Here is a 26,483-nt window from a genome sequence, read left to right on the forward strand (position 1 = left end):
AAAGAATGTTGCATGTTTTTTTATCTTTAGATTATAAATACACATTGCTGTTACAGGCTATACATTCATTCTAATATCCGTCTCAAAACATCTTACATATTTGTACGGCTAGCCTATCATCTTCATCCCCATACTGACATCTCACTGTGAGAAATCTATCAGTCCTTGCAGAAGAATTCACAGAGTAACAGTATTGATGCATTTTCTCATTGTGCACACACTTCTTTGAATCCAGTTCTAAATAAACTCTTGTCTTTGGTTGTAAGCAAGGTTCTAATCTACTACCAAGGTCTGTGCTCGATGAGACTGAACAAATCAGATTTGACAAGACAATTCATCAGTCTTGTGTTCTTTTTAGGGTGAACCTGGTAAAAATGGTGCAAAAGGAGAACCAGGAGCAAGAGGTGAACGGGTAAGTATTGGTTTATATAGCTGTAGAATATCTGGGTGGGACTGCCCTACCCTTTTTACTAAAATAGAATAAACCTCAATTTGAAAAACTGCATTGTTCTGGTAAAAGTTTATCTGAAATGTTAATTAACTGTTTGATGCATTTTGTTGCAAGGGTGAAAATGGCACCCCTGGTGCTGCTGGTCCTCCCGGAGAAGAAGGCAAGGCAGGAGCCTCTGGTCAACCCGGCACTAATGGTGTACCTGGAGCTGCAGGAGAAAGGGCAAGTATTCTACCCACTTGGTTTTAGACAGGAACACAAGGCAACTCATGATGGTCAACACTCTTTTCCCAGATACATTTGTGTCTAAAACAAATATGCACTATTTGTGTGCATCAGTTGTGGCTAAATTGCTAATGAAATCAATGGGATTAATTCAGAGGAATCGGAATTCAAAGCAAGATAATTATTGTCCCCCAGAGAAAAGGCAATGAGATTGTTAATGCTAATAGAGAAAACTCTCTTCATTGTCATTATTGTTTTCTTCCGCTACACTCTAGAAGCAAAATTTCAGTTTGTTAACAAGGGTATAATCTTCAGCTTTTCTAGCCATTAGATCCCAGAATAATCATCCATAAGAACACAAATCAAAATATGCGTTGCCTTCTCAACTTCATTAGCTTTGGAAATTCCTCATGAGTTCTTTTCATTTTGGACTCCAAAATAAAAATATCCGTGTTTGTATTTTTTAGGGTTCCCCAGGATTCCGCGGTCCTGCTGGTGCTAATGGAGCTCCGGGTGAAAAGGTGAAGAATATCAAAAACTTAGTTTTTTTGGTTTCTAAACAAATTTACTACTTTTTGCTCAGATCATAGTATGATTTGTTTCCCTCTTTCCTTCACACCCTTGTATGATCGTTTTGTCCAATGTCATTTAAGGGGGCACCTGGTGAGCGAGGTGGTCCAGGCAGTACCGGTCCAAGAGGAGGTCCTGGAGAACCAGGACGGGATGGCAGCCCTGGCCTGCCAGGAATGAGAGTAAGTAGAAATCTCCTGGGTGTAGAATACAATGAGACATTATTTGGAAAGATGCTACAAGAACAAAAGACCAATACATTCCCTTATTAATGATCAGACACCATATTTCCAGATTGTAAATACTTGTTACATTTAATGGAAACATCTCGAAAGCAGTTCTGAGATACAGTTATATCTAAAAGATACCTGGCTTTCTTCATAGTTAATAGTTCACTGTTCCCTTAAGAATGCAACTCTAGAAAGATTGAGGTATAGCTCTCAGAGAATTTGAGAGGCTGGGAAGGAAAGGGCATTAAATATAGGACCAGGCCATAGTCTTTTGAAATGGTTTTAATTTTAATTAAATGTCAGTGCATAGTCAGTTGGTTTAATTAATAGCTCATTCATTACTTCTGGTAACAAAGGTCCCCACATATCTCTAAAAGGCAAAATCTTTAGCCCAGGATAAATTGTGAAGCCCTGCTATATAGATTTTTGAAGCTTGTAAAGAACTGTACCTCACTGCGGTAATGTAGTGAGTGATAAAATGGTTGTACCACTTCTTTCTTTTTGCTGTTGTAGGAAGAAAAAAAATCTAATGCCAGGAAGAGCATATATAACCTAGCTTGGTCCCTTCTGTGCTAGATGTCCAGATTTATTTATTTATTTATTTATTTATTTATTTATTTATTTATTTATTTATTTATTTATTTGTTTGTTTGTTTATTTGTTTGTTTGTTTATTTATTTAACTTGCTTAGTTTTTTTCCCCATAAACTTAAGATGGCTAGAAATGGTCAGGAAAGCTTTTTTCTTCCATCATTGTGAACTTGATGCTTGAAAACAAAACCTTATCTAAATAAAGTTTTTATTAATATTACAGTAAAGAAATAACTGTAATATTCCTGACTTACAGTAACTATCTTATTTATATCCCTACTTTATAGTATTAGCACCAGTTATTTCTGAGTGTATGGATTCCTTTCTTGATTTCTCTAATTAAAGTATCTGAAACAACTTTTTCCAACCAGTTCTCTATATCCCCATTTTGTATTTTTAATTCCTAGTCACATAATAAAGTAGGGTTAGAAAAGCTATTGCTTTTAACATGCACTTATTACATAATAATAATTATTTTATTATTATTTTCTTTCTTAGGGCTTAACAGGAAGTCCGGGTGGTCCAGGAGTAGATGGAAAACCAGGCCCTTCTGTACGTCACTATATTCTGTTGTTTTTATCTGATGCTACTTTTGTTACTGTGCCTTGCCTTGATGTCACTTTATGACAGGAGTGTCAAACTGCCGGCCCACAGGCCAGATGCATCATGAGGAAACTGTGCCCACCCCATTGCCGGCAATGGGGAAAAAGTTCCGATACGTCGCGTGACGTCGCGAGTTTTACATATCTGCTTTATGAGCATGAATTGAGTTGCTTACTTCATGTCTTGGGGAATTATTTACAAGCATTTCATTGACTATTTTATTTAATGGCTCTGAAAGCCTTTTTACATAATCCAACGCCCAATATTACCAAAAGTGCATTAATTTCTGCTTCTGAAAAAAAAATCAATTATATTTGAAGTGACCAAAAACAATAGCATCCATCCATCCATCCATCCATCCATTTCTTTATTTGTTTTTTTGATATGCCGCACATTTGTGAAAAGGTCAATATAAAAACTTATTAAAATTAATAAATCTTAAATAAGAACTAAAAACCAAAGGGATGGATGACAGGGGAGAAGGATTTTCTCTTTTACCCCATCAACCATCTCCAATGAAAAGTCCCTGCACCAGGGCATCAAACCTGCTGGCAAATCCATGTTTTAAAGGGTGGGGATCTCCAGCAGCAGAATGTTTTATAGCAGGGGTGTCAAACTGCCAGCCCACAGGCCAGATGTGTCATGTGGAAGCCGCACCCACCCCAGCTTCAGCAAGAGGAAAAAAGTCACAATACATTGTGACACATCACATGAGGCAGCGAGTTTGATACCCATGTTCTACAGGGCAGGGATCACAGTGGAAAAGTCTGTTCTCTTTGACCCCACAAGGACTGAAATTTAATAATTCTCCTTCTGCTACACTGAATGGGACAGGGTCAATTCCATTGTTTAAACATGTTTGTGAATATTTAATCTCAGTGATATTCCAGTGTTTTCTTATATTTCTTCCTCTCTTCACCTCTATGACTTTCAGGGATCACCAGGAGAATCAGGGCGGAGTGGTCCCCCAGGCCCAGCAGGTCCACGAGGTCAACCAGGTGTGATGGGCTTCCCTGGTCCGAAAGGCAATGAGGTTAGTATAACCTCATTGTTATCCAGACCAGCCTTGGATCCAGGATGACATTGTTTTATTTCTCTTTGAGATGTCAACTCTTTGTTTATCCAAAGTAAACCTGAACAAGGAAATAAGCTCTGAAGAGTGTATGAAACTAATAAGAAAATATCCAAACATTTTACTATCAGCAAGTTAAATTGAAGCTGCCTTTCAACTCTATAATTTTTGATGTATAATAATTGGTAAGATATTAAACTGCAATCTTTTATATTTTTAGGGTTCACCAGGTAAAAATGGGGAAAGAGGATCTTCTGGACCACCTGGTGGACCGGTCAGTAAATAATTTATTTCACTCTTTCACATTTACACACCCACATATACGATTTTGTTGACCTTGTAAGCTAATCACTATTCCATTATTTAACAGGGGCTACCTGGAAAGGATGGTGAATCAGGAGCACAGGGACCCCCAGGACCTGCTGTAAGTAATAGAAACATAAAAGTTATGTATTAATACTAACTTACTATATCTTACATTAATAAACTATATTACTAAAGAGTAATGGATGCAAGCAATGAATGACAATTTTGCATTAACTTATTACTCATTATATTGTTTACAGTGATGGGAAGAATTACATGAGCCCATTCTTTGATCACAGGATCTATTATTGGAAAGCAATACTTTTCAAAGTACTGGGTTAGCCTAAATCCTTGAAAATTAGATTGAGTGGAATGGAGCACCGACTATTGTAACTCTACAATATTACATTAATTTTTGTTTTCTTTATTATGGTTTAATTAATATTGCATTGACTGGCGTCCCTTTAGGGCTTTTGAAAGTTTCATATACAGGAACAGAAAATTATTTCTGCTCAGGACAAATGAGCTAAGGAAGGGGTTATTGGTGGGATGGAAAACCATGAATGATGTTCTTCTTTTCCTAGGGAGGTCCTGGTGAAAGAGGAGAGCAAGGAGCAACAGGTCCACCCGGATTTCAGGTATGCTGATATTCTTCAATGTTTGCTTTCTGAATAATGCGTTCAAACCGGAATCAAGAAATTAGTGAAGAAAAGTAGAAATTTAAGGTTGGCTGATTTCATCCACCAAATTATTTCATGTTTTATTATTTATTTATTTATTTAATGTATATGATAGTTCACAATAAAAAGTGGTAACACTGAATGCTATAATCACAACAATGACATAAATGATGTTAACGGCTTGACTACTATGAGCTATTTCAAATTTTAATAAAAAATTCAAGTATAATAAATCTCTATTTCTGATATTTTTAAATGCAATCTTTAAAGAAGGGAGGAATATGTATTAAACAATAATTGTATTTCCCCTAGGGTCTACCTGGTCCTTCAGGAGCTCCCGGAGAGAGTGGGAAACCAGGAGATTCAGTAAGTTGTCCTTTCATCTCTCCCAAATATGAGTAAAAAGGATAGGTAATGCAACTTAATGTGGAGAGCAATCTAAATTATGATTCTAGAATTATGACCTTGTTCTGAAACATTCTTTCTTTTCCACAAAAACTAATCTCTATAACTTTACCCCAAAATTCAGCTTTTAAGAAATTTCATTACTTATTATTTAGATGTAATTCCAGCTATTTTTATAATAAAGTCTTACAGAAATCAAAGATATTATATACTTCCAAAGCTTCTCTCTCTCTCTCTCTCTCTCTCTCTCTCTCTCTCTCTCTCTCTCTCTCTCTCTCTCTCTCTCTCTCTCTCTCTCTCTCTCTCTCTCTTCTCCTCCTTCAGAAGTGGCTATTATTTTAGCTAAACTCAGTGGAACTTATAATACATTGGAAGATAAATGTTGAGTCATTGACACCTCAGGTGGAAATGTTTGGCTGCAGCTTGAATATTAATGAAGATGTCACCCTTTAAAACATATAAATAATAATCAAATTGATTTTGTTTCACAACAGGGCCCAAAAGGTGAAAATGGAGTTCCAGGACTCCCAGGAGGAAAGGTAAATTTGGTACTAATCTGGTCACATAAAAATGTGAAAAGAAAGAACTGAAATAAAACTAAATGGTTTTATTTCTATTAGGGTGAAAATGGCATCCCAGGTGAACGAGGCACACCGGGACCTGCAGGTCCCCCTGGAGCTAGAGGTGGTCCTGGTCCTGCTGGCTCTGAAGGTGGAAAAGTAAGTTGAAATTATAGCACTTTGTATATATCCTAAATTATGCTCCAGGTACTTTTTTTTCCAGGTGTCTTAATAACTGATTTGGAAAATATGATTTTAGGGCCCTGGTGGTCCAATTGGTCCTCCTGGTGGTATGGGGCCTCCAGGATTGCAAGGAATGCCAGGAGAGAGAGGATCTTCTGGAAATCCTGGACCCAAGGGAGAAAAGGTATGTTCTTTTATATTTCCCTTAATAGCCAGATAATGCCATCCAAAATTATGAAGAGCAGCTAAACTAGGACTTACTATCAAGCATTAGTAAGCTTAACTAAGTTGATCTAAACTTTTGAGATTGACATCACTTATTTATAAAACCTGATGCCAGGCAATATGTATAAGTACTAAACTAGATCTCCAGGTTGCATAGGTGAATGCGCCAACACTGGAAGTTTTTAAGAAGAGACTGGATAGCCATTTGTCCGAAATGGTATAGGGTTTCCTGCCTGAGCAGGAGGTTGGACTAGATGACCTCCGAGGTCCCTTCCAACTTTATCATCATCATCATCATCATCATCATCATCATCATCATCATCATCATCATCATCATCATCATNATTATTATTATTATTATTATTATTATTATTATTATTATTATAGCCCATCTCCTGTATGTTGAGAAGAGTAACTCCAACTGAAGTTACTGAATTTAGGGAAGAATGCTTTGAATAGGGCTAGTGAATAATTAGGTTCACATACTTCAGAAGTATAAGTTGTTAATACTTTAGTCTTTGTCCACTGAGTCAATGTCCTGCTTCGTGTCTCCCTGTTGATTGTATTTGTTTAAAGCTCTTTATTATATAATTTTAAATAAAGACTTAAACATTGCTTTTGGGGGTTTGGGAAAAGCTTATCAACATAACTGCATGGTACAACAGCTTGCTGTTGGTTAGCTTATTCACAAGGTATCTGCTCTTTTCTTTCATTTGGATAGGGAGAGCCTGGAGGCAGAGGAGGAGATGGTGCAGCTGGTAAAGATGGATTACGAGTAAGTAGAATCTGCCATATCATGAATAATTTGTTTGCTTCGACTAATTTATAACAGAACCAAATTGGTTCCAGCAGAGCATATAGCTTTTTTAAGGTTTTGCATTTAATATGATAGCCTGGATATTTTTAGGCATGCCAAAAGCTTCTAATCCTGAGGAGAAGTTTAGGAAATGTAGTTGATTGATTGGTTGCATCTATTTCCAGATTATTTATAGCAATTCCTTCCTTATCTAACCAAGACTAAGCGAGAGGCACAACAAAATCCTTATCTCTAGAGATGCTTGAGTCTGAAAATTCAGTTTCTGCCTCAACTCTTGCTGAACGTAACCTTCCAAAAAGGCACATGTATTTTATAGTCATTTTCAGTAGCTCTTCTCTTAAAGGGTGCAATTTTGTAAATATTTTAATAAACATTTTTCTACAGCAATACGAATAAAATTAAAAATAATCTAGTTGACCTAACTTTCCTCAGATCTACCAAGATTCTTTGAAGAGGCAGATGGGTTTATGAATTCTCCAGGACTATTACTCAGTTGAGAGTAGTTTCTTGACGAGAATACAGTGAACAGAACGAAAAGTAGAATAAACCTATAGGCGAGCATGTAGAAAATGGATGGACTGAGCTAGAGTGATGATGGATGTAACATTAAAAGAACTGAAGGACTAGGTTAGGGGCATATTTTCATAGGGAAAATCTAGCTATGTGATTGCTAAGACCATTAAATTGACCACACATATTCAATCAATAACCAATCAATCATATACAAGTAATTCTAAGGCTCTTTTAAAGTTTAGCTTTTCCTCATCTTTCAAAGAGCTAGAATTAGAGTTCCTGAAACATGTGTGTGTGTGTGGGGGGGGGAATACAGAAATATTTGCTAACCAAAACAGATTTTGTTGTTATTTCAATGAATTTATGCAGTGGCAAATTGATTGACACAGGTTAAAGAATCTGGTATAATAAATAAATAACTTGCCAAGTCCCAAGCGTATAGTTAAACATCATGAGGCTCTATATCTGGTTCATTTTAAAATTCTTACAAATCTTCTCTCTGCCTATGCAACTTCAGCATAAGAGGAGACAGATTGGATTGGGACGGCAAAACTGAAATAAGCAGAAATTTTCAAGGCAGGGAAGAGTATTCTGAATGCTTTTGCATTTCAGTACTTGTTGATTGATGAGCCCATGCTTCCACTGATTCTTACTTTTAACATTGTAGGGGCCTGTAGGATCCATTGGACCACCTGGTCCATCTGGCCAACCTGGTGATAAGGTATACATTTCATTCATATTTTAATGTAAATTAAATTCATTTTGAAGAAAAAGATTCTGAAATAAAAGCTTTTTTTCTTTTTCTTTCTTTCTTTCTTTCTTTCTTTCTTTCTTTCTTTCTTTCTTTCTTTCTTTCTTTCTTTCTTTCTTTTATAGGGAGAACCTGGATCTGCTGGACCCCATGGCCCAACAGGTCCCCGTGGTGGACCGGTAAGAAAATCTTTCAAATACACAATCTAATTATGTTTGTAGGTGTTTTGTCCGTTTCCTAAAAATTTTCATACAAAGGTTTTTTTTTTAATTTGAATACATTAATCTTAATTGGTCTGCAGCATTCTGGAAGGTTATATTGCTTTCATGATAAGAGTAACATGCTAGAATACTCTTGTTCTTTTCAACCTATCTAGAAATTATATTTACATTGAAAACATTAACACACTTCATATTATAGATAATTTAGAGCAAATATCTATAATTAAGAATATTTATTCATATCTCCAAAGTTGTATCTTCAGTTAACAGCATAAAATTTTTCATAACTAATATTAATTAGAAAACAAGAAGTTCAAGCTCTTACTCTCCTTCTTCCTAAGATTGTTTGACCTCCTCAAGGGATAATACACTGTCACTGTTCCATTAAAATCCTCAAAGAGGAAATGGACAAGTAAACACAGAAATAAAAATAAGATAGGAAGTGAAAAGGGAAGTCATCAACAGGTGAATTAGGAGGAGGGATAGACTGCAAGCATCTGGCTTATATCCTAAGGCAGCATCCTCCAGCCTTTCTGGGATGGTTTCATGCACACACACGCATGTGCAGACTCACCCACCACTCCCAGAGCCCGGTTCCAAAGAGCCTGCTGCTCTTAGTTGCCAATTTTGCATTCACAAGAATTAGAAAACTCAAATGCAGCTTTCATTGGATTAGTAGAGGCTCACAGACCTGTACTGATCCCCTTTGATGCTGCCTGCAAAGCCAAATGGTGCAATGCATCTCTGCACCAGAATGGAGGTTCCAACCACCGGGTTGAGATGGCTCTCTGAAGCACTCTGGAGGGAATTAGCAGTTCTTTACAAAGTCCTTGTATTCAAAAGTGCAGGAATCTCCCGCTTCATCTGAAAAATTCGCACAATAGCAAAGTGCTTTAAATAATTTTATGGTAAAGTTTTTGGTGGAAAAGTCAAAAAGAAGTATGTTAGAAATACATATTATCTTTAAAAAAAATTGTATGTATTTTAATGTTATTTTAGAGTCATAGCAAGTTTATACTAGTGTGTAGTAATAATGAGTAGTTTTGAATAGATTTGGATTATTGTGCGTTTATTTCCTAGATTAGCTTTGGGAAGTCCTGGGGGGGGGAGGGGGGAAAAGGGTAGGTTTGTATTATAGATTATATGTATGATTTTTTTTAAGGAGGTGCCCGGTGATACCCCAACTGCACAAGACGGGATGGTTGAGTGAGGAAGGGAAGTAGGAAAGGGGGAGGAAGGAGGAGTGATGGTAGATTGGGAGGAGGAAGGAGTGGTAAGTGGAAGAGGGTGGTGCGGGAGGGGGACACCGGATACCTCCGTGAATGTTTTGTTTAGTATTATTCTCTTTGGTTGATATTGTGATAAAAGATTTATGTTTCTGTTTTTAAATGAAAAATCAATAAAAAATTATTATATATATAAAAAAGAAATACATATTATCATAAGCAAGGGAAGATAGCTGAGTGAGGCAAAGAATGGTGTTAGCAGAGTGAAATTACTTTCCTTGTAGGGTTAGTTATGTTTCTTCTATATTCCTTTGTCACCTGCAGGGTGATCGTGGAGAACATGGGCCACCTGGTCCTGCTGGCTTCCCTGGAGGTCCTGTAAGTATGAAGATATTTTAGCATAAAGGGTGGGAAAGATTTGTTCTACAGCAGACATGTCAAACTCGCGACGTCACGTGACGTCGCGCAACGTATCGGAACTTTTTTTGCCATTGCCGGCAATGGGGTGGGCGCGGCTCCGGTATGATGAAATCGGCCCACGGGCCGGCAGTTTGACACCCCTGTTCTACAGGTTTGAGATGAGATGAAGTAAAGTAAATAAATAGCAGAGCAACCCATCGCAAATATTAACCAGCATGTTTAGTTGCAAAGGAAATCAGGAGAAAGAAAAGTGGAATGTCCCATATGTGGAAACAGTTGCCTGGATTAAGTTTTATGAGGCAGCTGATAAGATGCTGTCTTTTGTTCCAAGCCTGTTTGTCTATTAGTATTTCAGGACGATTTGCCCTACTTACACTTCTACTAAGTCTTAGTAAGTATCCTTAAACATTAAGGTTTAACACTTGCAATAACTAATCTTTATATAGGGACAAAATGGAGAACCTGGTGGAAAAGGAGAGAGAGGTCTTCCTGGTGAACGAGGTGAATCTGGACCTCCAGGAATTGCAGGTCCATCAGGAGGTCCTGGTGCACAAGTAAGTATGCTGTAATTTATATATTCTATGTATTCTCTAGTGCAGTGGTGGCGAACCTTTTAGAGACCAAGTGCCCAAACTGCAACCCAAAACCCACTTATGCATCGTTGGGTGCCGGGTGGGTATGGCCCATTGGCTGGGTGTGGCCCATTGGGTGAGCGTGGCTGTGGTGGTAACGGCAGACTGGGTGGGACTAAAAAATTCAGTCAATCAATTCCAACTTTGCAAGATCTTTTTTTTCCTGCGAGAAGTTGAAATTGACTGATTGATTGAACCTTTTTTTTTTTTTGTACACGGCGGCGGAGGCCTAAAGCGAAAAGGTTTTATAAAACCTAGCTGAAGGCCTAGGACTGGGGTGATGGCGTGCATGCCCACAGAGAGGGCTCTGAGTGCCGCTTCTGGCACCTGTGCCATAGGTTCGCCACCACTGCTCTAGTGTTTTTGAAACTTGATTTATCCTGCATCTTTTGTAAAAGAAACCATCTAATATATTGATTCCATTAAAATTCATATATTGATTGGTCTGTTCTTTTCTTTAGTATTATGATGCTAATTCCCATGTCTTATCTAGGGTCCAGCTGGTTCAGCAGGACCTAAAGGAGAACGTGGGGGTGCAGGTCCTGCAGTAAGTATTGTTTTTTTAAACTAGCCTATGTTTAGTAAACTGGTTGATCTTTGCATCCAAACTCTTAGGGCTTCTAAATGACACCATGATCTAAACAACACTCTAATTTCTTTAAGAAGAAATATAAATAAAGTTTAAAAAATGTCCTTTTAATATGGTATGTTCCAGTTCACCTGACATTGCAGTTCCAAAATGTTCTCAGCAGTCCAGCAGTGATCCATGGACTTACTACAACCAGACCTTTCCATTTGAGCCAACTACATGTCCATGCATTCTTTTTTTTTTTCCAGATAGCTACATAAAGGACAGATTTTTTTAGGCTAGAGCTAGGAAAAGCGCACTCTGACAGCTACTTGTAGCCTATCAGTTTTTCTTGAGATCCATTATTTAGAGTCATGTTACAACAAGTACAAAAGATGTAATTGCCTTTTAACCAAATTGTTAGCTGCAAACAGTCTACTTAAAGAGCCAGTTTGGTGTAGTGTAGGTACCTGGCTAGAGACTGGGAGTTCTAGCCCCACCATGGGCACCAAGCAAACTAGGTAGCCTTGGGCCAGTCACTATCTCTCAGCCCGAGGAAAGAAGATAATGGGAAATCACTTCTGAAAAGCCTTGACAAGAAAACTGCAAGGACTAGGCAGTCATCAGGAGTCAAGACTGACTCAGAGGCAAAAGATATATAAGTGGTGTATTTATTGTATGTGATAAAGGGTATACCAGTTTCCTGAATTTGATTTTTCCATCTCCTGTTGAGCAGTAGATGATAATTTGTTAATGTCATCTATGCTCGTTTGTTTCAGGGTGCACCTGGCTTTCCTGGATCTAGAGGCTTACCCGGTCCTCCTGGTAACAGTGTAAGAATTACTACAATTTTTAACACCTACTGCTCTTCTCTGCTTTCAGATTCTTTTCTCTGCTCCAGTATTGTAGCTGAAAATAAGCAGAGAAATCAAACTGTATGACAATTCCAATTGCATATTCAGTCACAGGGGCTGTGCTTCGATCACAGATGTTCCATTTATAATTTGAAAGACCTCTTAAGCATATCTCTGGTGGACAATACTTAACCCAGACTACTTCATGCCCATGATTGCTAACTGAAAGTCTTTAAAGGAATACCTCTTTTCCAAAATATATCTTCCCTTCTTTTCTAAAAAAAAAAAAAGTGAGCAACAATGCTCCATCTTGAGTATGGTTTGTAGAAATGGAAAGCTAGAACAATCACTTTGGAGTTTGAAGGATTTAGCTAGTCCAAGAGCAGGATCAATGGAGGAGTTGCAATGCAGTCATGGAATTGAATAAGGTCTCATGGAGATGCAACTCAGGCATCAACTATCCTTCATGGAAGCCAGTCTTTCTGCTTTTTCAATTCATGATGGCAATAGCAGCAGTGCTGGCTACTCCTGCACTACCCAAAGTAAAGAAGTGGGATAGGGGACTATGTTATGTTCTGTGGGCCGCAGGTCAGGTAACACTGGCCATCACCGATGCAACTACAGCATCCTCATTTCCTTAGGGTGACTTTTTAGAAAAAGTGTAGTAAGCATGCAAACTGGGGGAAAACCAATTTGGCCTACACCTATCAGATATTTCTTTTGGTCTTTGATCTTGAATTTCTTTGCTATATTTAAAAGCATGCAATTATGGATGTGCTCATTTTTTTATTGGTAGTGGATCTGAGGTACTTAAGAAGTTCAGTTGTTGTCCTTTATGCTTATATCATACAATCTCCATGTTCTGATGTCCTGGTAGTGTTAAGTCAAGAACTGTCCCTTATTCCTCTCTCTCAAATATCACATTCTAGGGAGCGTCAGGACCCCCTGGCAATGGCGGCCCACCAGGCAAAGATGGACATTCTGGCCCACCTGGTTCTACTGGCCCACCTGGTCCCCCAGGTGGTTTAGGTCCAAAAGGTGAGCCAGGTGCATCAGGAGAAAGAGGCCCAGCAGGAGCAAAAGGATCAGACGTAAGTACATTCTTTGAAAATTTGCATGTTTTTTTTTAAAAAAAATATTTCAGAAATGATGACAGTATCTTTTTAAATACTTCAGCTCTGCAAATCCCGAACAGTATCACACTCAACTATATTGCATTAGGCAAATGGTTAGGCAAACATTATAAATAAGTCCAGCAATTTAAAAAAACATCCCAACATTAGATCATGTGTACAGAAAAAATGTTATCAATATCATATTTGCTTGTTAGATTTTCCAGGGTCGTATAGAAATTTGAAGTTGTTGTTCAGTTTCACACATCTCTGACTAAAGCACCCCTTTGAAGTCAAAGGCCAAATCAAACTCCCCTTTTCAAGGGCCAGATGAAAGCAGTGCTCCCATTTCAGTCCTTTTACTGAAGGGAATTTCTGCACATATCCCTGCTCCATCAGACTGAAGTGGCCAGCAGAATCAGGTTGCCAGGCTTCGGTGCTGCTAAATGTCTTAATTTTCTGGATGGTGGCTCACCTTAAATTAGATAGCTGCAGGAGTTTGGGTTGAAGCCATGCCTTGATGTGGCACAGAGCTGCTTCGCAGGTCTATTATAATGAGAGGGTTATTTATCTTTATTTGTTTCTAATATTCCTAACTTTATTCAGATCCCATTTATGAGAACGAGACCACCTAAAATAACCCTATACAAAGAGAGGATGGAATCCTTTATGCTCAAATTATCTTGAGCACATTGTCAGAATACCAGTCAAGTGTAATTTGCATGATAAGGCCTATCAAGTCTATTCATACAGTATATATCAGTGGTGGCGAACCTATGGCATGGGTGCCAGAGGCGGCACTCAGAGCCCTCTCTGTGGGCATGTCACCCCATTCTTAGGCCTTCAGCTGGGTTTTATAAAACCTTTTCACTTTAGGCCTCCACTGCCGTGTGCAAAAAAAAAAAAAGGTTCAATCAATCAGTCAATTTCAACTTCTCGCAGGAAAAAAAAAGATCTTGCAAAGTTGGAATTGATTGATTGAACTTTTTAGTCCCACCCAGTCTGCTGTTACCACTGCAGCCACACCCATCCAATGAGCCACGGCCACCCAATGGGCCACACCCACCCGGCACCCGACGATGCATAAGTGGGTTTTGGGTTGCAGTTTGGGCACTCGGTCTCTAAAAGGTTCGCCATCACTGGTATATATGTAAAGAACGGTTTGAAAGTCTGAATGGAGTTGGAAAGCTATAAATCCAATTCACAATAATAACAGCAACCATGTGACAATTGAAAACTGTGTGGATTATGTAAGGGTTTGAACTGATTTATAGAACATCTAAAAGGAAAGAGGGAAAATAATATTGCAAATACCTCACCTGTTGAAAAGAGGGCTGGAAGTAACTTATATTTTTCTTGATTTCTGTTTCTTTTTCTATCGCTTGCTGTTTCTTGCTCTTTTGTTTTGTTTTGTTTTAGCTTTCTCTTTCTTTTTTTCCCTTTCAGTTTGTTATTTAATATATGGAAAATAATAATAATAATAATACAATAATTACAGATATGCATGTAGATATGGATATATTGATACAATATATCTTCTCAAAATGTAGACCTCCAGCTTCATTCAAGCATACCTCTTTGCTTTATACCCCCAACTCCACTGATATGTAGTTAATTATGGTCTTGATTGATCTCCCCCAGGGTATTCCAGGTCCTGGAGGAAATATCGGCATACCTGGACCGCGTGGTATTGTCGGATTGCCAGGAATGAGGGGACCATTAGGCTCTTCCGGCCCGGCTGGTCCCAAGGTGAGTCCTGATCCGAAAGATTGCATGGAAGAAGGATTGAGCTGAAGGTCAGATTGGTTGGTTGGGGGCTTGAATTGGTATGTGCATGTGAGAGGGAGAGATAATTGGGGGGCAATATTTTTTTTAATTGTTTTGCTGAGATACTTACCATCAGAGCAACAGCACCTTTTGCTAATTTTGTTGCCATCATTATATCGGGGGGGGGGGGGGAGACAAATGCTGTTTTCCAAGGGAAAAAAAAATACCTCCTGGCAATGCTTTGAAAAATGGCCTTCATCTTTCTAAACTAAACCAGTAATTTTTTTCCCCATAATTCCACGGCATCATCTCCTACATTAATGTTCATTCATTCATGGATACTGCTGTGCCCCCAAATTCATATTAATTAATGTGCCACTACTTGTTAAAGCTCCAGAGAATCCTCTCTGTCCCCAGCTTGCTTCCTTGTATAATTAACCTAAGACACGGTTGCCTAATTGTGAGTAGGAAAGTATCAATACTTTTGGGGATTGCTGGAATTTTGAGAGCTACATTTTGTCAAGCTATCTGGACCTGTATATGTCAGGTTCCAACTAATGAAACACTTCAAAGAACTTCCAGGCATTGTTTTCCTAAAAAGTCTTTTATTTATGTTACAACATGTCGGCAGGACCGAAGGGATGCTAAGATCTGAAATTCTCTTCCCCTGAGCAATTAATTTACCAGCATGTTCCCTCCCTAAATTTGCTGTCATATAGTTCTCCTATCAGGTGGAAGGGCAAAGGTTGTCTTCTGTTCTCTTCCCTCACAGTCCTATCTTTCTCCTCCCCCCCCCACCATCATCTGAATTAACTCTAAAAATACCAGGCAGTTCTGTATATTTTGTCAAAACAAGAATATTCAATATTAGCAGCATTGACAGTATTATTATAATGGGAAAAGTCTTTCATTTTCTATGATCCACTAAACAAAGGTACAATTTGAACACTATACCTGTAGGCATATATTACTTATGGCTATCATTTATGTTAGCTCCTTTTTCAAAGGCTAGGCATGCATTTTACAAAATCTGAACATTTCCACACATAATCTGTTTCTTTCTTATTCCAATGTAGGGTGAAGATGGCAAACCAGGAAGTAATGGTAGTCCAGGGGAACGAGGAGCTCCAGGGCCAGGAGGTTCTCCTGGCCTTAGTGGGGCACCAGGAGAACCAGGCAGAGATGTAATCATATTTTTAATTTAATTGTATTCCTGTGATAGATGCTTGAAGCAAATAGAACAGTCAAATGATGTAACTCCCAAAATGAGAAAAATGGACCTCATGCAGATATCTTGTCCAGACATGTAATCTAATCCAGTGGTTCTTAATCTTTTTGAACGAATCGCCCCCTTGAGCCAATGAGGAAGTTGTCATCGCCCCCCTCCCCCAACATAACCTCTCAATCACAACATAGGAAATAATTCTTCAATTTATGCAAACACTTTTTTTGTTTTCTTTAAAATTGTCATCAGGACATATTGATGCAAATAATTTATTTCCAGTCTTTTTCCCATATCTCCCATATTCTGGCCAATGGCGTGCCACTGTATGGGTAGAGGCTGCTGCGCAACGCGCATGAAGATAAGCGATGGGTATTCACATATGTACGGCGTTCTGTACTGAAGCTAGCTGGAGGAACATTTGAAAACACAATTCAATCCACTAATAGCAAGCAATCTGATATTTTTGTACGACAGATATACAGTGATTCACTGTACGAAAAAGTCTCAAAAGTGTCCCCAAAACTTCTCGCTCCATCGCTCCCATATCGCCCCCTTTTCGCTCCTTCTCCCCCACGTTGCCCCTTTTCATTCCATCGCCCCCCTGAAAAACAAAATCGCCCCTGGGGGGGCGATATCGCCCAGGTTAAGAACCACTGATCTAATCAACTTAATATAGTGTGAAAGTGAAAGCTGGTTTACACAAGGGACTACACCACTTAATTTCCATATCCTCGATTATCATACATAAGAATAAAATCCCACAGGATTTGAGGATGAAATTTGCAGAAGGTTTGAGAAAGCTGGTAGGTCTTTTCCTGGTGGAGATATGGACTGGTCAAGATGGTCCATTACTAAGCTGATCATGTGTAAATGATTGCCTTGAAAAACATTTTGTGAGTTAATATTATTCTATTTGCAATATACTGTATCTGTTTGACCTTTTATATATACAATCATCACTTGATACTGCCTAAAACTAGAAGATTGTAGGTGAACCAACAGTCTTATAATGCAATGGCCACATGATTGACAAGCTTTTTACAACACTGCTAAGTTTAAGGGATCAATATTGCGAGAAGAAAATCTACTCCTGAGTTAATAGTTCTTAAAAGTTTTGGGGGGTTTTCTTCCTATTCCTTTGCCCACCTCCCCCCCAAAAATCTAAATACTTATTATTCTGTATTTGTAAGGGTAATCCTGGATCAGATGGGCTCCCAGGTCGTGATGGATCCTCAGGACCAAAGGTGAGATTCAATGATATCATCATTTGATTGTAGTTGTGTCTGCTGAATCTTTATATATCTTTGTACATATCTGTGCATTTATTTAATATTTCATATAACAAAGCTTCATTTTCTTTTCATGTCAGGGTGATCGTGGTGAAAATGGTCCTGCTGGTGTGCCTGGATCTCCAGGTCATATGGGGCCCCCAGGTAGTCCTGGTGCGCCTGGAAAAACTGGTGAAAGAGGACATTCGGTAAGGATGAAAATTATGCTGAATCCTACATTTCTTACCTGTGCAATAGTACATTAGCAAAAAGTTAAGAATAAGCCACTTATTATTCAGTTTCAACCAATGCTACACTTTTTATGTTTGCAAAAGCCAAAGAGAAATTTAATATATTAATACTCTAGAGATGGAATTCTCTTTGAAAGAACCTGATCAAAGGTGGTATGCGTCCCGTAGATTCTACAACAGCTGCAAACATCTGGGATTTGATAGTGGGAGGGGAGATCTGATTGAGCCCTGCAATCAGGGATTTTCAAAGGTTTTTAAATGAGTTAAATAATTAAGATACTCCATTTATTTTGAATTTTGTTTCCATACTAGTCCAGGGATGGGAAATATGTGATCCTCCTAATGTTGCTGAACTGCAGTTCCCAACATCCTTGCCATTGGTCATGTTGGCTTCAGTAAGCCATTCGATAAAGTAGATCACAACCTACTACTTGACAAGATAGAAAAATGTGGGTTAGCCAGCATCACTACCAGATGGATTTGTAACTGGCTGACCAATTGCACTCAATGTGTAGTAATGGAACTACATGGAAGTTTTAGGCCCAGCACTCTTCAATATCTTCATCAATGATTTAGACAAGGGGATAGAAGGGGAACTCATCAAATTTATAGACAACACCAAACTGCCAGGAATACCCAATACTCCAGAAGATAGGCTCCAGATACAGAAGGATCTTGACAGACTTGAACACTGGGCCCTATCTAACAAATTATGAAATTCAATGGTTAGAAAAATAAAGTTCTATATTTAGGCAAGAAATATATATAGAATAGGTGGTACCGGGCTCAATAGTAGTAACTGTGAGACGGATCTTGGACTCCTAGTGGGCAATTGCTTAAATATGAGCCAGCAGTGTGCTGCAGCTGCCAAAAAAGGCAACACAGTCTTAGGCTGTATCAAGAGAGGTATAGAATCAAAATCACGTGAAGTGTTAATATCACTTTATAATGCATTGGTAAGGCCACACTTCAAATATTGCATCCCGTTTTAGTTACCACAATATAAAAAAGATGTTGAGATTCTAGAAAGAGTTCAGAGAAGAGCAACAAAGATGATTAGGGGACTGGAGGCTAGAATATACAAGAACGGTTGCAGGATTTGCATATATCTATTTTAATAAAAAGAAGGACTAGGGGTAATATGATAGCAGTGTTCCAATATCTGAGGAATGCAACAAACAGGAAGAGGGTCAACCTATTCTCCAAAGCACCTGAAGGCAGGACAAGAAGCAATGGATGGAAACTGATCAGGGAGAGAAGCAACCTAGAACTAAGGAGAAATTTCCTGACAGTCAGAACAATTTATCAGTGGAACAATTTACTTCCAGAAGTTTTGGAAGTTTTTAAAAAGAGATTGGACAACCATTTGTCCGAAATGGTATAGGATTACCTGCCTGAGCAGGGGGTTGGATTAGAAGAACTCCAAGGTCACTTCCAATTTTGTTATTCTGTTAGTGCATGGCAGATAAGCAGCATGGAGTTTTAAACTGGTCAGGATTCAAGGCAGCATATTTGGAGAACCACCTGTTTCCCTACTCTTGTTTACTTTTAAGTTTGAAAAAAAAGATTTCTTTTGTCTAATAATTGGAAAGTAGCTTCTTAAACCATTTCCAGTCAAAAAGGTCAAAATGGTCTGAGTGCTTTTGTGAAAAGTTGAGGGATTTCAATTATTATGGAAGGCCAGCTCTCAGATAACAATTATATATTATATGCAGTAGTATATTTTGGATCCTAGTGGCAATTATTCATTTTATTGTGTCACAATGTATCTATCTATTGTTATGGAATGATGCATGCAATTTTAATTTACATTTGTTTTTGTTTTCGTGTAGGGTCCTTCTGGTCCTGCTGGTCCTGCTGGTTCAGCCGGTGCTCGTGGTGCTCCTGTAAGTCCTTGCTTCAGAATATCATTTCATTGTATGCTTCAGCTAGTTTTCTTTCATCTGAGATGCATTTTTAAAACTCATCCACACTATGTTTTTTAAAGGGCGCTGCTGGTCCACGTGGTGATAAAGGTGAAGCTGGCGAACGGGGTAGCAATGGATTGAAGGGTCACCGAGGACTTCCTGGTGGCCCAGGATCCCCTGGTCCAGTGGTAAGTTTGGCAGCTTTTGTTGACGTCCCTAAGAAAGAGAAAAAAGATGGGACTAGAAGAAGCCATCCTAAGATGAAGTGTCACTGTGAGAATAGCACCACTGTATTTTAAATGGCTGCATCTCATTCTTTACTGTCTATTTCCATCTTAAGATATAATGTTCTTAAGTTTTAAGAATAGGCATGCACTCCCAATGTGAAGATCCTTCCATCACAATTGGTTCTTCTTCTTCTTCTTTTGACCATTGCTCCTTGCTCTCCTGCCTTTTTCAGTCGTGGATGGAGAGACAGCAGTGAAGGACACCACTTGCTTCACTCACCTGGGGTTTTCTTTACAAGTAAATGGGGGCCCAAGGGAAGGCAAACCATTAGGTAAATGTCTATGGAGATTCTCAATCATCCAGGTCATGGTTGTCCCAAGGTTGCTTTTTCAAAAGGTAAGTGGACTTTGCTTTTCCTTGAAGATGTTTCACATCTGAAAAACTGAAGAAGCTTCTTAAATGAGAAGCGAAATGCCTTCAAGGAAAAACAAAGTCCAATTGCCTTTTGAAAAAGCAACTTTGGGGAAACCATTAGGTAGTAGAGATAGAAACAAGAACGACATGGACCTATTCAGATAGGGATTCCCATTTGCCCAATTCTCTCACAGAACCTGGAGCTAAAGAAAGCCAGTCATTCTGGACCACCTCACAATTGCAGAAAATAGTATCTGATTGCAGAAAATAGTACTTTTTCAGAAGAGATTATTAGTTTAACTTTCATGGACCATCTTTAGAAGATCAATGTTTCTTTTCCATAAGTGTAAAGATAAAAACCTTTTTCTGATTATCCCCAAATCCTTGGGAATCATGTAGAGATGAAAAGAAATCACTACAAATGTAATTTTCTGACCCATAAATGCTCAGTAATTTAAGAAAGAGTTTTGGGCTTCAGTTCAACAACCTTAGCATTGCTGAAGTCACAATATTGGAAAACATTTAAATGAGCAGTCACAACACCCACTAACTTGTAATACATAAAACTTCAGAGGTTGCTGACTGTTGCTGATAACAATATCATTTAACAGAAATACAGCTACTTATATTTATTAAAAGTGCTTCATATACATGACAGAAGTCTGAAAAATAATGGTTTCCCTCAATTAATGTGAGTTTATGTGAAGTGAAAAATTCATAATGGGAATGTACTTACTTACAGCCTGGTTTCGTAGTCTCGATTAATTTCTAATCCAGAATTTGTGCCCAACAGTAATGTTTCTATGAAACTTATCCTATTGTCTTCTAGATCGTATACTGATTTTTCTTTTCAGTTGAAGGTTCCGTTTACTTATTCTCATCTGCTTTTTAAAACACATGGTTTAGATTGATGGCAATTATCAAAATTTATAATGAATACAGCAATCTCTATTTCATTCTTACCTTTGTAGGGTCCACTGGGTCCCCCAGGGCAAAGTGGAAGCCCAGGACCTGCAGGTGCTAGAGTAAGTATCTTCTGTATCTTCTTAATGCATGCTTAAATTATGTCTAGCCATTTAAAGAAATATGATGCTTTACAACACATGAATGACACAGATATTTGATTTCTGATATGGTTTAGGGGCCTCCTGGACCAGGTGGCCCACCTGGCAAAGATGGGAGAGTTGGTTATGCAGGCCCCATTGGCCCTCCAGGTCCTCGTGGGAACAGAGGCGAAAGTGGACAAGCGGTAAGATAAACCAAGTTTCCACTCTAAAGTTTCCACCTTGGATTTCAGAAAGGAAGATGTCCATGCATTGACATGATAGGAATGTCAGGACACTTAATACAGGACAGGAGAAACAAATTAGTCATATGCTGCCCACTCCCCAGAAGTTCAAAGCTGTGCTTCAAAGGATCTGCATAAAAATACTTCAATAAGAGCAAATTTGCTACAGTCTATCTGGCATATATAGCATGCACACTTAGCACATTCCCACATATATAGTCCTTAACTGGTCACTTAGATCATTTAGTGACTGATCTAAGTGACCAGTCTGTTAATTATAACCAACCCAGATTCAAAGTCCAATGGTTGACCCCACTTCACAATCATGTGACCAAGTGACTTCAAGGACTTGGCAACACAGCCATGTTTACAGTCATTTGCAGCCCCCCATAGCCATGTGATTGCAGTTTACAATGATTTGATCAAAATCCAGCACTTTCAGTTTTCACCAACTAGCGACCCATGATTTTAATGAGCTTACCATTCACTTAAAAAAGCTCTGCAAAAAAGTCATAAAATTGAGTCAGTCACATGAGTGACCTGTTTTATCACTGCCATCACAGCAGACTCCATTATGGTTTTACGTCAAAGACAACCTGTTTTGGCAAAAACTTTTTGCCAATAAGATTTTGATCTAAATATTTTTGTAAAATATAGGCAAACCCAAGTTACCAACATATAAGTGTTAGAATATCCAGACACTGAAGCACATAGGGCCAGTTAACAGTGAAGGGGATAGATCTCTCTTCATTAGGCTCCATTGTACTTGATTCATCATTCACCTTGTCTTCAAGTTTGAATAGCAATATATTGTTGATTAACTCACCTTGCTTGTAAATAGAATAGCTATTATTATCCTAAATGTTCGTCATTTTCACTGGACAACAAACACTGAGCAAATTACATACCTGCATATACAGTTGCACATCTTTACTAAAAGAAGGAAGAGTCAAAATCTCTGATTAATACATATGTATCATCTTACATTGTGGGATTGCAATGGTTCAGTGGGCTGAAAAGCTGACAGCCCAGGTTTGAGACCTGACCACCACACAATGGGGTGAGCTCCCATTACTCGCCCCATCTCCTGCCAACCTAACAGTTTGAAAGCATACAGGTGTGAGTAGATAAATAGGTACTGCTTTGGCAAGAAAGGTTACTGCATTCCATATTTTCATGCTGGCCACCCGATGATGGAAACATCTCTCAGACAATACAGGGTCTCTAGGCTGAGAATCGGAGATTAGCACCATCCCCTTGAATTGGTCACAACTGGACAGGGGAAAACTTTAAACTTTTGATCAGCTTACAGTGAACATGAAAAAAAACGAGTAACACCCAGTCTATGGGATGTAATATATATTAGGTTTTGGAGAAAAATAAATAAATGTGTGTATAACATTTGAACATTATTTCTCTTAATGCATCCCCATGGATGGAGATTTGATGGGCAATTTTATTTGTTGTATTTGAAAGGGTCCACCCGGTCACGGTGGGCCTCCTGGGCCTCCTGGTCAACCTGGATCACCTGGTCCATGCTGCAATGGACCAGGTGGTGTTAATGGTGATGGTAAAGGATTCGGCTACTATGGAGATCAGCCATCTGAGAACAAAATTGACATGGGAGAGGTTTTAGCTTCACTGAAATCAGTCAACAGCCAGATTGAAAACATCATTAGCCCTGATGGTTCACGAAAGAATCCTGCCCGTAACTGCAGAGATCTGAAGTTCTGCCATCCTGAACTTCCAAGTGGTATGTTCCATTCCTTTCTTATCTATGTTAGCAAGCAATATGGGATCCTCAAGAAATAGAATGCTTTCTGTTCTTTTTTCTAGTAATACAGATATATGATTTGCTATATAAAGTCACGTGTTCTTTAACTATTCACAAAAAAATATGATAAAACTCTTCGGTCTACCGAAAGAAAATGTTGAATATTCCTGGGAAATGTAAACAAAAAAGAAATTGTCTTTGGGTGCTACCATTTACTTAATTTGTACTTTAAAATGCTAAAGAAATGTGTTTGTGCAGATAGCTTTAAAATAACAGGCAAAGAGTGGAGTCTATATTAGAGAGGATTGCCTTTTTCCCAAAATGCCAACCATTTAAGTGGAGTCTATCATCATCAAGCTGAGCTAAATAATGTTTTTTATTTGCTTGCTTACTTGTATGCTTCACTTTTCTTTTTGTAGGAGAGTATTGGATCGATCCTAACCAAGGTTGCAAACTGGATGCCATCAAAGTATTCTGCAACATGGAAACTGGGGAAACGTGCCTCAGTGCCAATCCCTCAAGTGTTCCAAAGAAGAACTGGTGGACAAGCCCAGGTCCTGAAAAGAAGCACAATTGGTTTGGAGAGTCTATGAATGGAGGCTTCCAGGTAAACAATGCATTGTTTGATACTTGATGAAAGTGTTTATAGTTCTCAAACTCTGAGCAAGAAGCAAAACTGAATGAAAGACCTATATCAAACATCCATCAATCCTTTTGTTTTTTTTCACCACAGTTCAGCTATGGAGATCCGGATCTTCCAGAAGAAGTGGCAGATGTTCAGCTGGCATTCCTCAGAATCCTTTCAAGCCGAGCCTCTCAAAACATCACCTACCATTGCAAAAACAGCATTGCCTATATGGATGAAGCCAGTGGGAATGTGAAGAGAGCACTCAAGTTCATGAGTTCTACTGATAGTGAAATCAGGGCAGAAGGAAACAACAAATTCACATACACAGTTCTGGAAGATGGCTGTACTGTAAGTAAACAAAATGCCCCCAAATGCAAAGGTGTTTTAAAGAGAGAGAGAGAGAGAGAGAGAGAGAGAGAGAGAGAGAGACAGACAGACAGACAGACAGACAGACAGACAGACAGAGACATTCAGTACTTTTGGTCATTACAGAAAGTCGAATATGTATACTTAACATACAAACCAATTGTAAAAAAATAGAATTTTCAAATGCCCTTATCTTCATATCTTCACTACGGTTGTGTTGATTTGAATGCCCAAAACTACATTTATGTACTGTTTATGAGTTTTCCACTCTGCCACATATGTCAAGAGGATGCAAGGTTAGTTAGAAATATATGATGGCTACAGATGACACATATATTTGCTTCCCACCGAAATCAGTGGGAACTTTTCCATGACTCATTTAGATCACTTATCTTTACCTGGATGTAATCTGTCAGAAGTATAAAAGTTTTTTCATGAAATTCTTTAGAGGTGGAAAAATTGAAATATCAGAACTGGAACAGCAAAGTAATATTTTAATATAGCACCTGCAAGAAGCAGCTGAAAGCTATTTACTCTTCTCCATCCACATCAATGAAAAGAAGTCCTTTAGAGATTCCATTTTTAAATCTATCAAATGGGGGGGATATGAGATATCAAAATTATTCTTTCCTCATTTCATTTCCAGAAAGTTACTGGGTTTCTCAGAAGTTCTGAAATCAGCGTATGCACAAGAGCAAGTATGCTGGCTCTACCTGACTATATTTTAACATAGCTGTTGCTTTTTTACATTTCACAGAAACATACTGACGAATGGGGTAAAACCGTCTTTGAATACAGAACACGCAAGACGATGAGATTGCCGATAATAGATATTGCACCTTTCGACATTGGCGCTCCCAATCAAGAATTTGGTGTGGACGTTGGCCCAGTTTGCTTCTTATAAATCACGAGTAATGCTCATTCTGAACCCTAGAAAGCAAATTCACACTCCATCTTTGCTCTTGTTTTAACTTTGGCAACTATTAGAGTCAAATCAACAGTACCCCAGTTATTTATTTGCAAAAATTCTGGAAAGAGGGGGGAGAAAAAAACAAGATAAATTCACATAAAGGGTTACCATTTTCTTATTTTGCTCTCACACAGAATACAACAAAAATGTCTTTTGCTCTTTTTCTTTTCACCAAACTCCCATGTTCAACAACACTCTCATGGTGCTACATTGCAACTTCAACACTCAGTAACTCAAGACTGTAATTTTAGTTGAATGCTTGCCCCAACCAATCAAGCACTGACGGATTCCAGCATCCAAGTTTACCTTCCATTATAAGATGCAGTTCATAAAGCTAGAGAGAATTCCCTGTTTCAACTACCTCAACATGGACAGAAACCGGGATGCGTTTGATGATTCCCATCAAGAAAGCAGAAAGAAAAATATGTTGGGACCAAGGAATACATCTGGTCTTTTTTTGTTTGTTAGTTTGTTCCCGTGCCAGATTGAGCTGAACAGAGTATAGTCCATCAGAAGAAAAGAATGCCCTAATACCAACAGACTTGTGTTATTTTATTTCTGGACTGCATTGCATGTTTTAAGGGTGCTCCAATACTTTCCTGTCATTGCTGGTCAAGACCACTAAAATTAGGGGAGTGTTTAAAAGATAAATATGATGGTGCTAGTTGTGTATGTTTTAAATCTGCAAGCCAGGTTTTATTGACTTGCCTTGAAACACCGAAACTTGACAACAGTCATAAATGTCTCTTGTTGGATGTCATATGGTTGGTAGGCCATTTCTGAAGGGCTTTTCTTCCTTCACTCTGTAAAAGTCAATAAAGATGCAGAATCATGAGCTTCTCTTGTCACATTCACACATGTATAGTGTTGAAGGTTAACCATCTTTGTAAGCTTTTATACGGTTGTTGGTCTTTTCTTTACAGAGACACATAATAAAATATTGTAATAAAATTTTGTGGTGTCCTTTCTGTGTTGTCTTATTCTTCTGGAGGTTTCATAGATCAGGGGTTCTCAACCTTGGCAACTTTAAGACTTGTGGACTGAGGAATTCTGGGAGTTGAAGTCCACAAGTCTTAAAGTTGCCAAGGTTGAGAACCCCTGTCATAGATAATCTTTAATGTAATTTACTCACTGAGGAAAAAAATGCAGGGTTTTCCCAGCTGAAGAGCCATCTGATTCGGCT

The 26,483-nt window shown here is 38.5% G+C and overlaps 1 protein-coding gene across 1 annotated transcript in view; it reads left to right on the plus strand.

Moving 5' to 3' along the window:
- The window catches only part of COL3A1 (collagen type III alpha 1 chain), a 73,840-nt gene extending 47,705 nt beyond the window's left edge, over nucleotides 1–26,135 (plus strand). The window contains exons 19-51 of the mRNA XM_015817047.1: nucleotides 359–412; nucleotides 566–673; nucleotides 1,144–1,197; nucleotides 1,330–1,428; nucleotides 2,565–2,618; nucleotides 3,604–3,702; nucleotides 3,962–4,015; nucleotides 4,112–4,165; nucleotides 4,632–4,685; nucleotides 5,040–5,093; nucleotides 5,627–5,671; nucleotides 5,753–5,851; nucleotides 5,952–6,059; nucleotides 6,822–6,875; nucleotides 8,098–8,151; nucleotides 8,307–8,360; nucleotides 9,953–10,006; nucleotides 10,495–10,602; nucleotides 11,174–11,227; nucleotides 12,028–12,081; nucleotides 13,032–13,193; nucleotides 14,856–14,963; nucleotides 16,058–16,165; nucleotides 17,397–17,450; nucleotides 17,576–17,683; nucleotides 19,558–19,611; nucleotides 19,713–19,820; nucleotides 21,246–21,299; nucleotides 21,416–21,523; nucleotides 23,039–23,315; nucleotides 23,756–23,943; nucleotides 24,070–24,312; nucleotides 25,088–26,135. Coding sequence (XP_015672533.1) covers nucleotides 359–412; nucleotides 566–673; nucleotides 1,144–1,197; nucleotides 1,330–1,428; nucleotides 2,565–2,618; nucleotides 3,604–3,702; nucleotides 3,962–4,015; nucleotides 4,112–4,165; nucleotides 4,632–4,685; nucleotides 5,040–5,093; nucleotides 5,627–5,671; nucleotides 5,753–5,851; nucleotides 5,952–6,059; nucleotides 6,822–6,875; nucleotides 8,098–8,151; nucleotides 8,307–8,360; nucleotides 9,953–10,006; nucleotides 10,495–10,602; nucleotides 11,174–11,227; nucleotides 12,028–12,081; nucleotides 13,032–13,193; nucleotides 14,856–14,963; nucleotides 16,058–16,165; nucleotides 17,397–17,450; nucleotides 17,576–17,683; nucleotides 19,558–19,611; nucleotides 19,713–19,820; nucleotides 21,246–21,299; nucleotides 21,416–21,523; nucleotides 23,039–23,315; nucleotides 23,756–23,943; nucleotides 24,070–24,312; nucleotides 25,088–25,234 — 3,087 coding nt within the window. The 3' untranslated portion in view covers nucleotides 25,235–26,135. The remainder of the gene's footprint in view (nucleotides 1–358; nucleotides 413–565; nucleotides 674–1,143; nucleotides 1,198–1,329; nucleotides 1,429–2,564; nucleotides 2,619–3,603; nucleotides 3,703–3,961; nucleotides 4,016–4,111; nucleotides 4,166–4,631; nucleotides 4,686–5,039; nucleotides 5,094–5,626; nucleotides 5,672–5,752; nucleotides 5,852–5,951; nucleotides 6,060–6,821; nucleotides 6,876–8,097; nucleotides 8,152–8,306; nucleotides 8,361–9,952; nucleotides 10,007–10,494; nucleotides 10,603–11,173; nucleotides 11,228–12,027; nucleotides 12,082–13,031; nucleotides 13,194–14,855; nucleotides 14,964–16,057; nucleotides 16,166–17,396; nucleotides 17,451–17,575; nucleotides 17,684–19,557; nucleotides 19,612–19,712; nucleotides 19,821–21,245; nucleotides 21,300–21,415; nucleotides 21,524–23,038; nucleotides 23,316–23,755; nucleotides 23,944–24,069; nucleotides 24,313–25,087) is intronic.
- The last annotated feature ends 348 nt before the right edge of the window (nucleotides 26,136–26,483 follow it).

The sequence above is a fragment of the Protobothrops mucrosquamatus genome, unplaced genomic scaffold (genome assembly GCF_001527695.2).
Source record: "Protobothrops mucrosquamatus isolate PMUCROS unplaced genomic scaffold, P.Mucros_1.0 scaffold_125, whole genome shotgun sequence".
Taxonomy (NCBI): Eukaryota; Metazoa; Chordata; class Lepidosauria; order Squamata; family Viperidae; genus Protobothrops; species Protobothrops mucrosquamatus.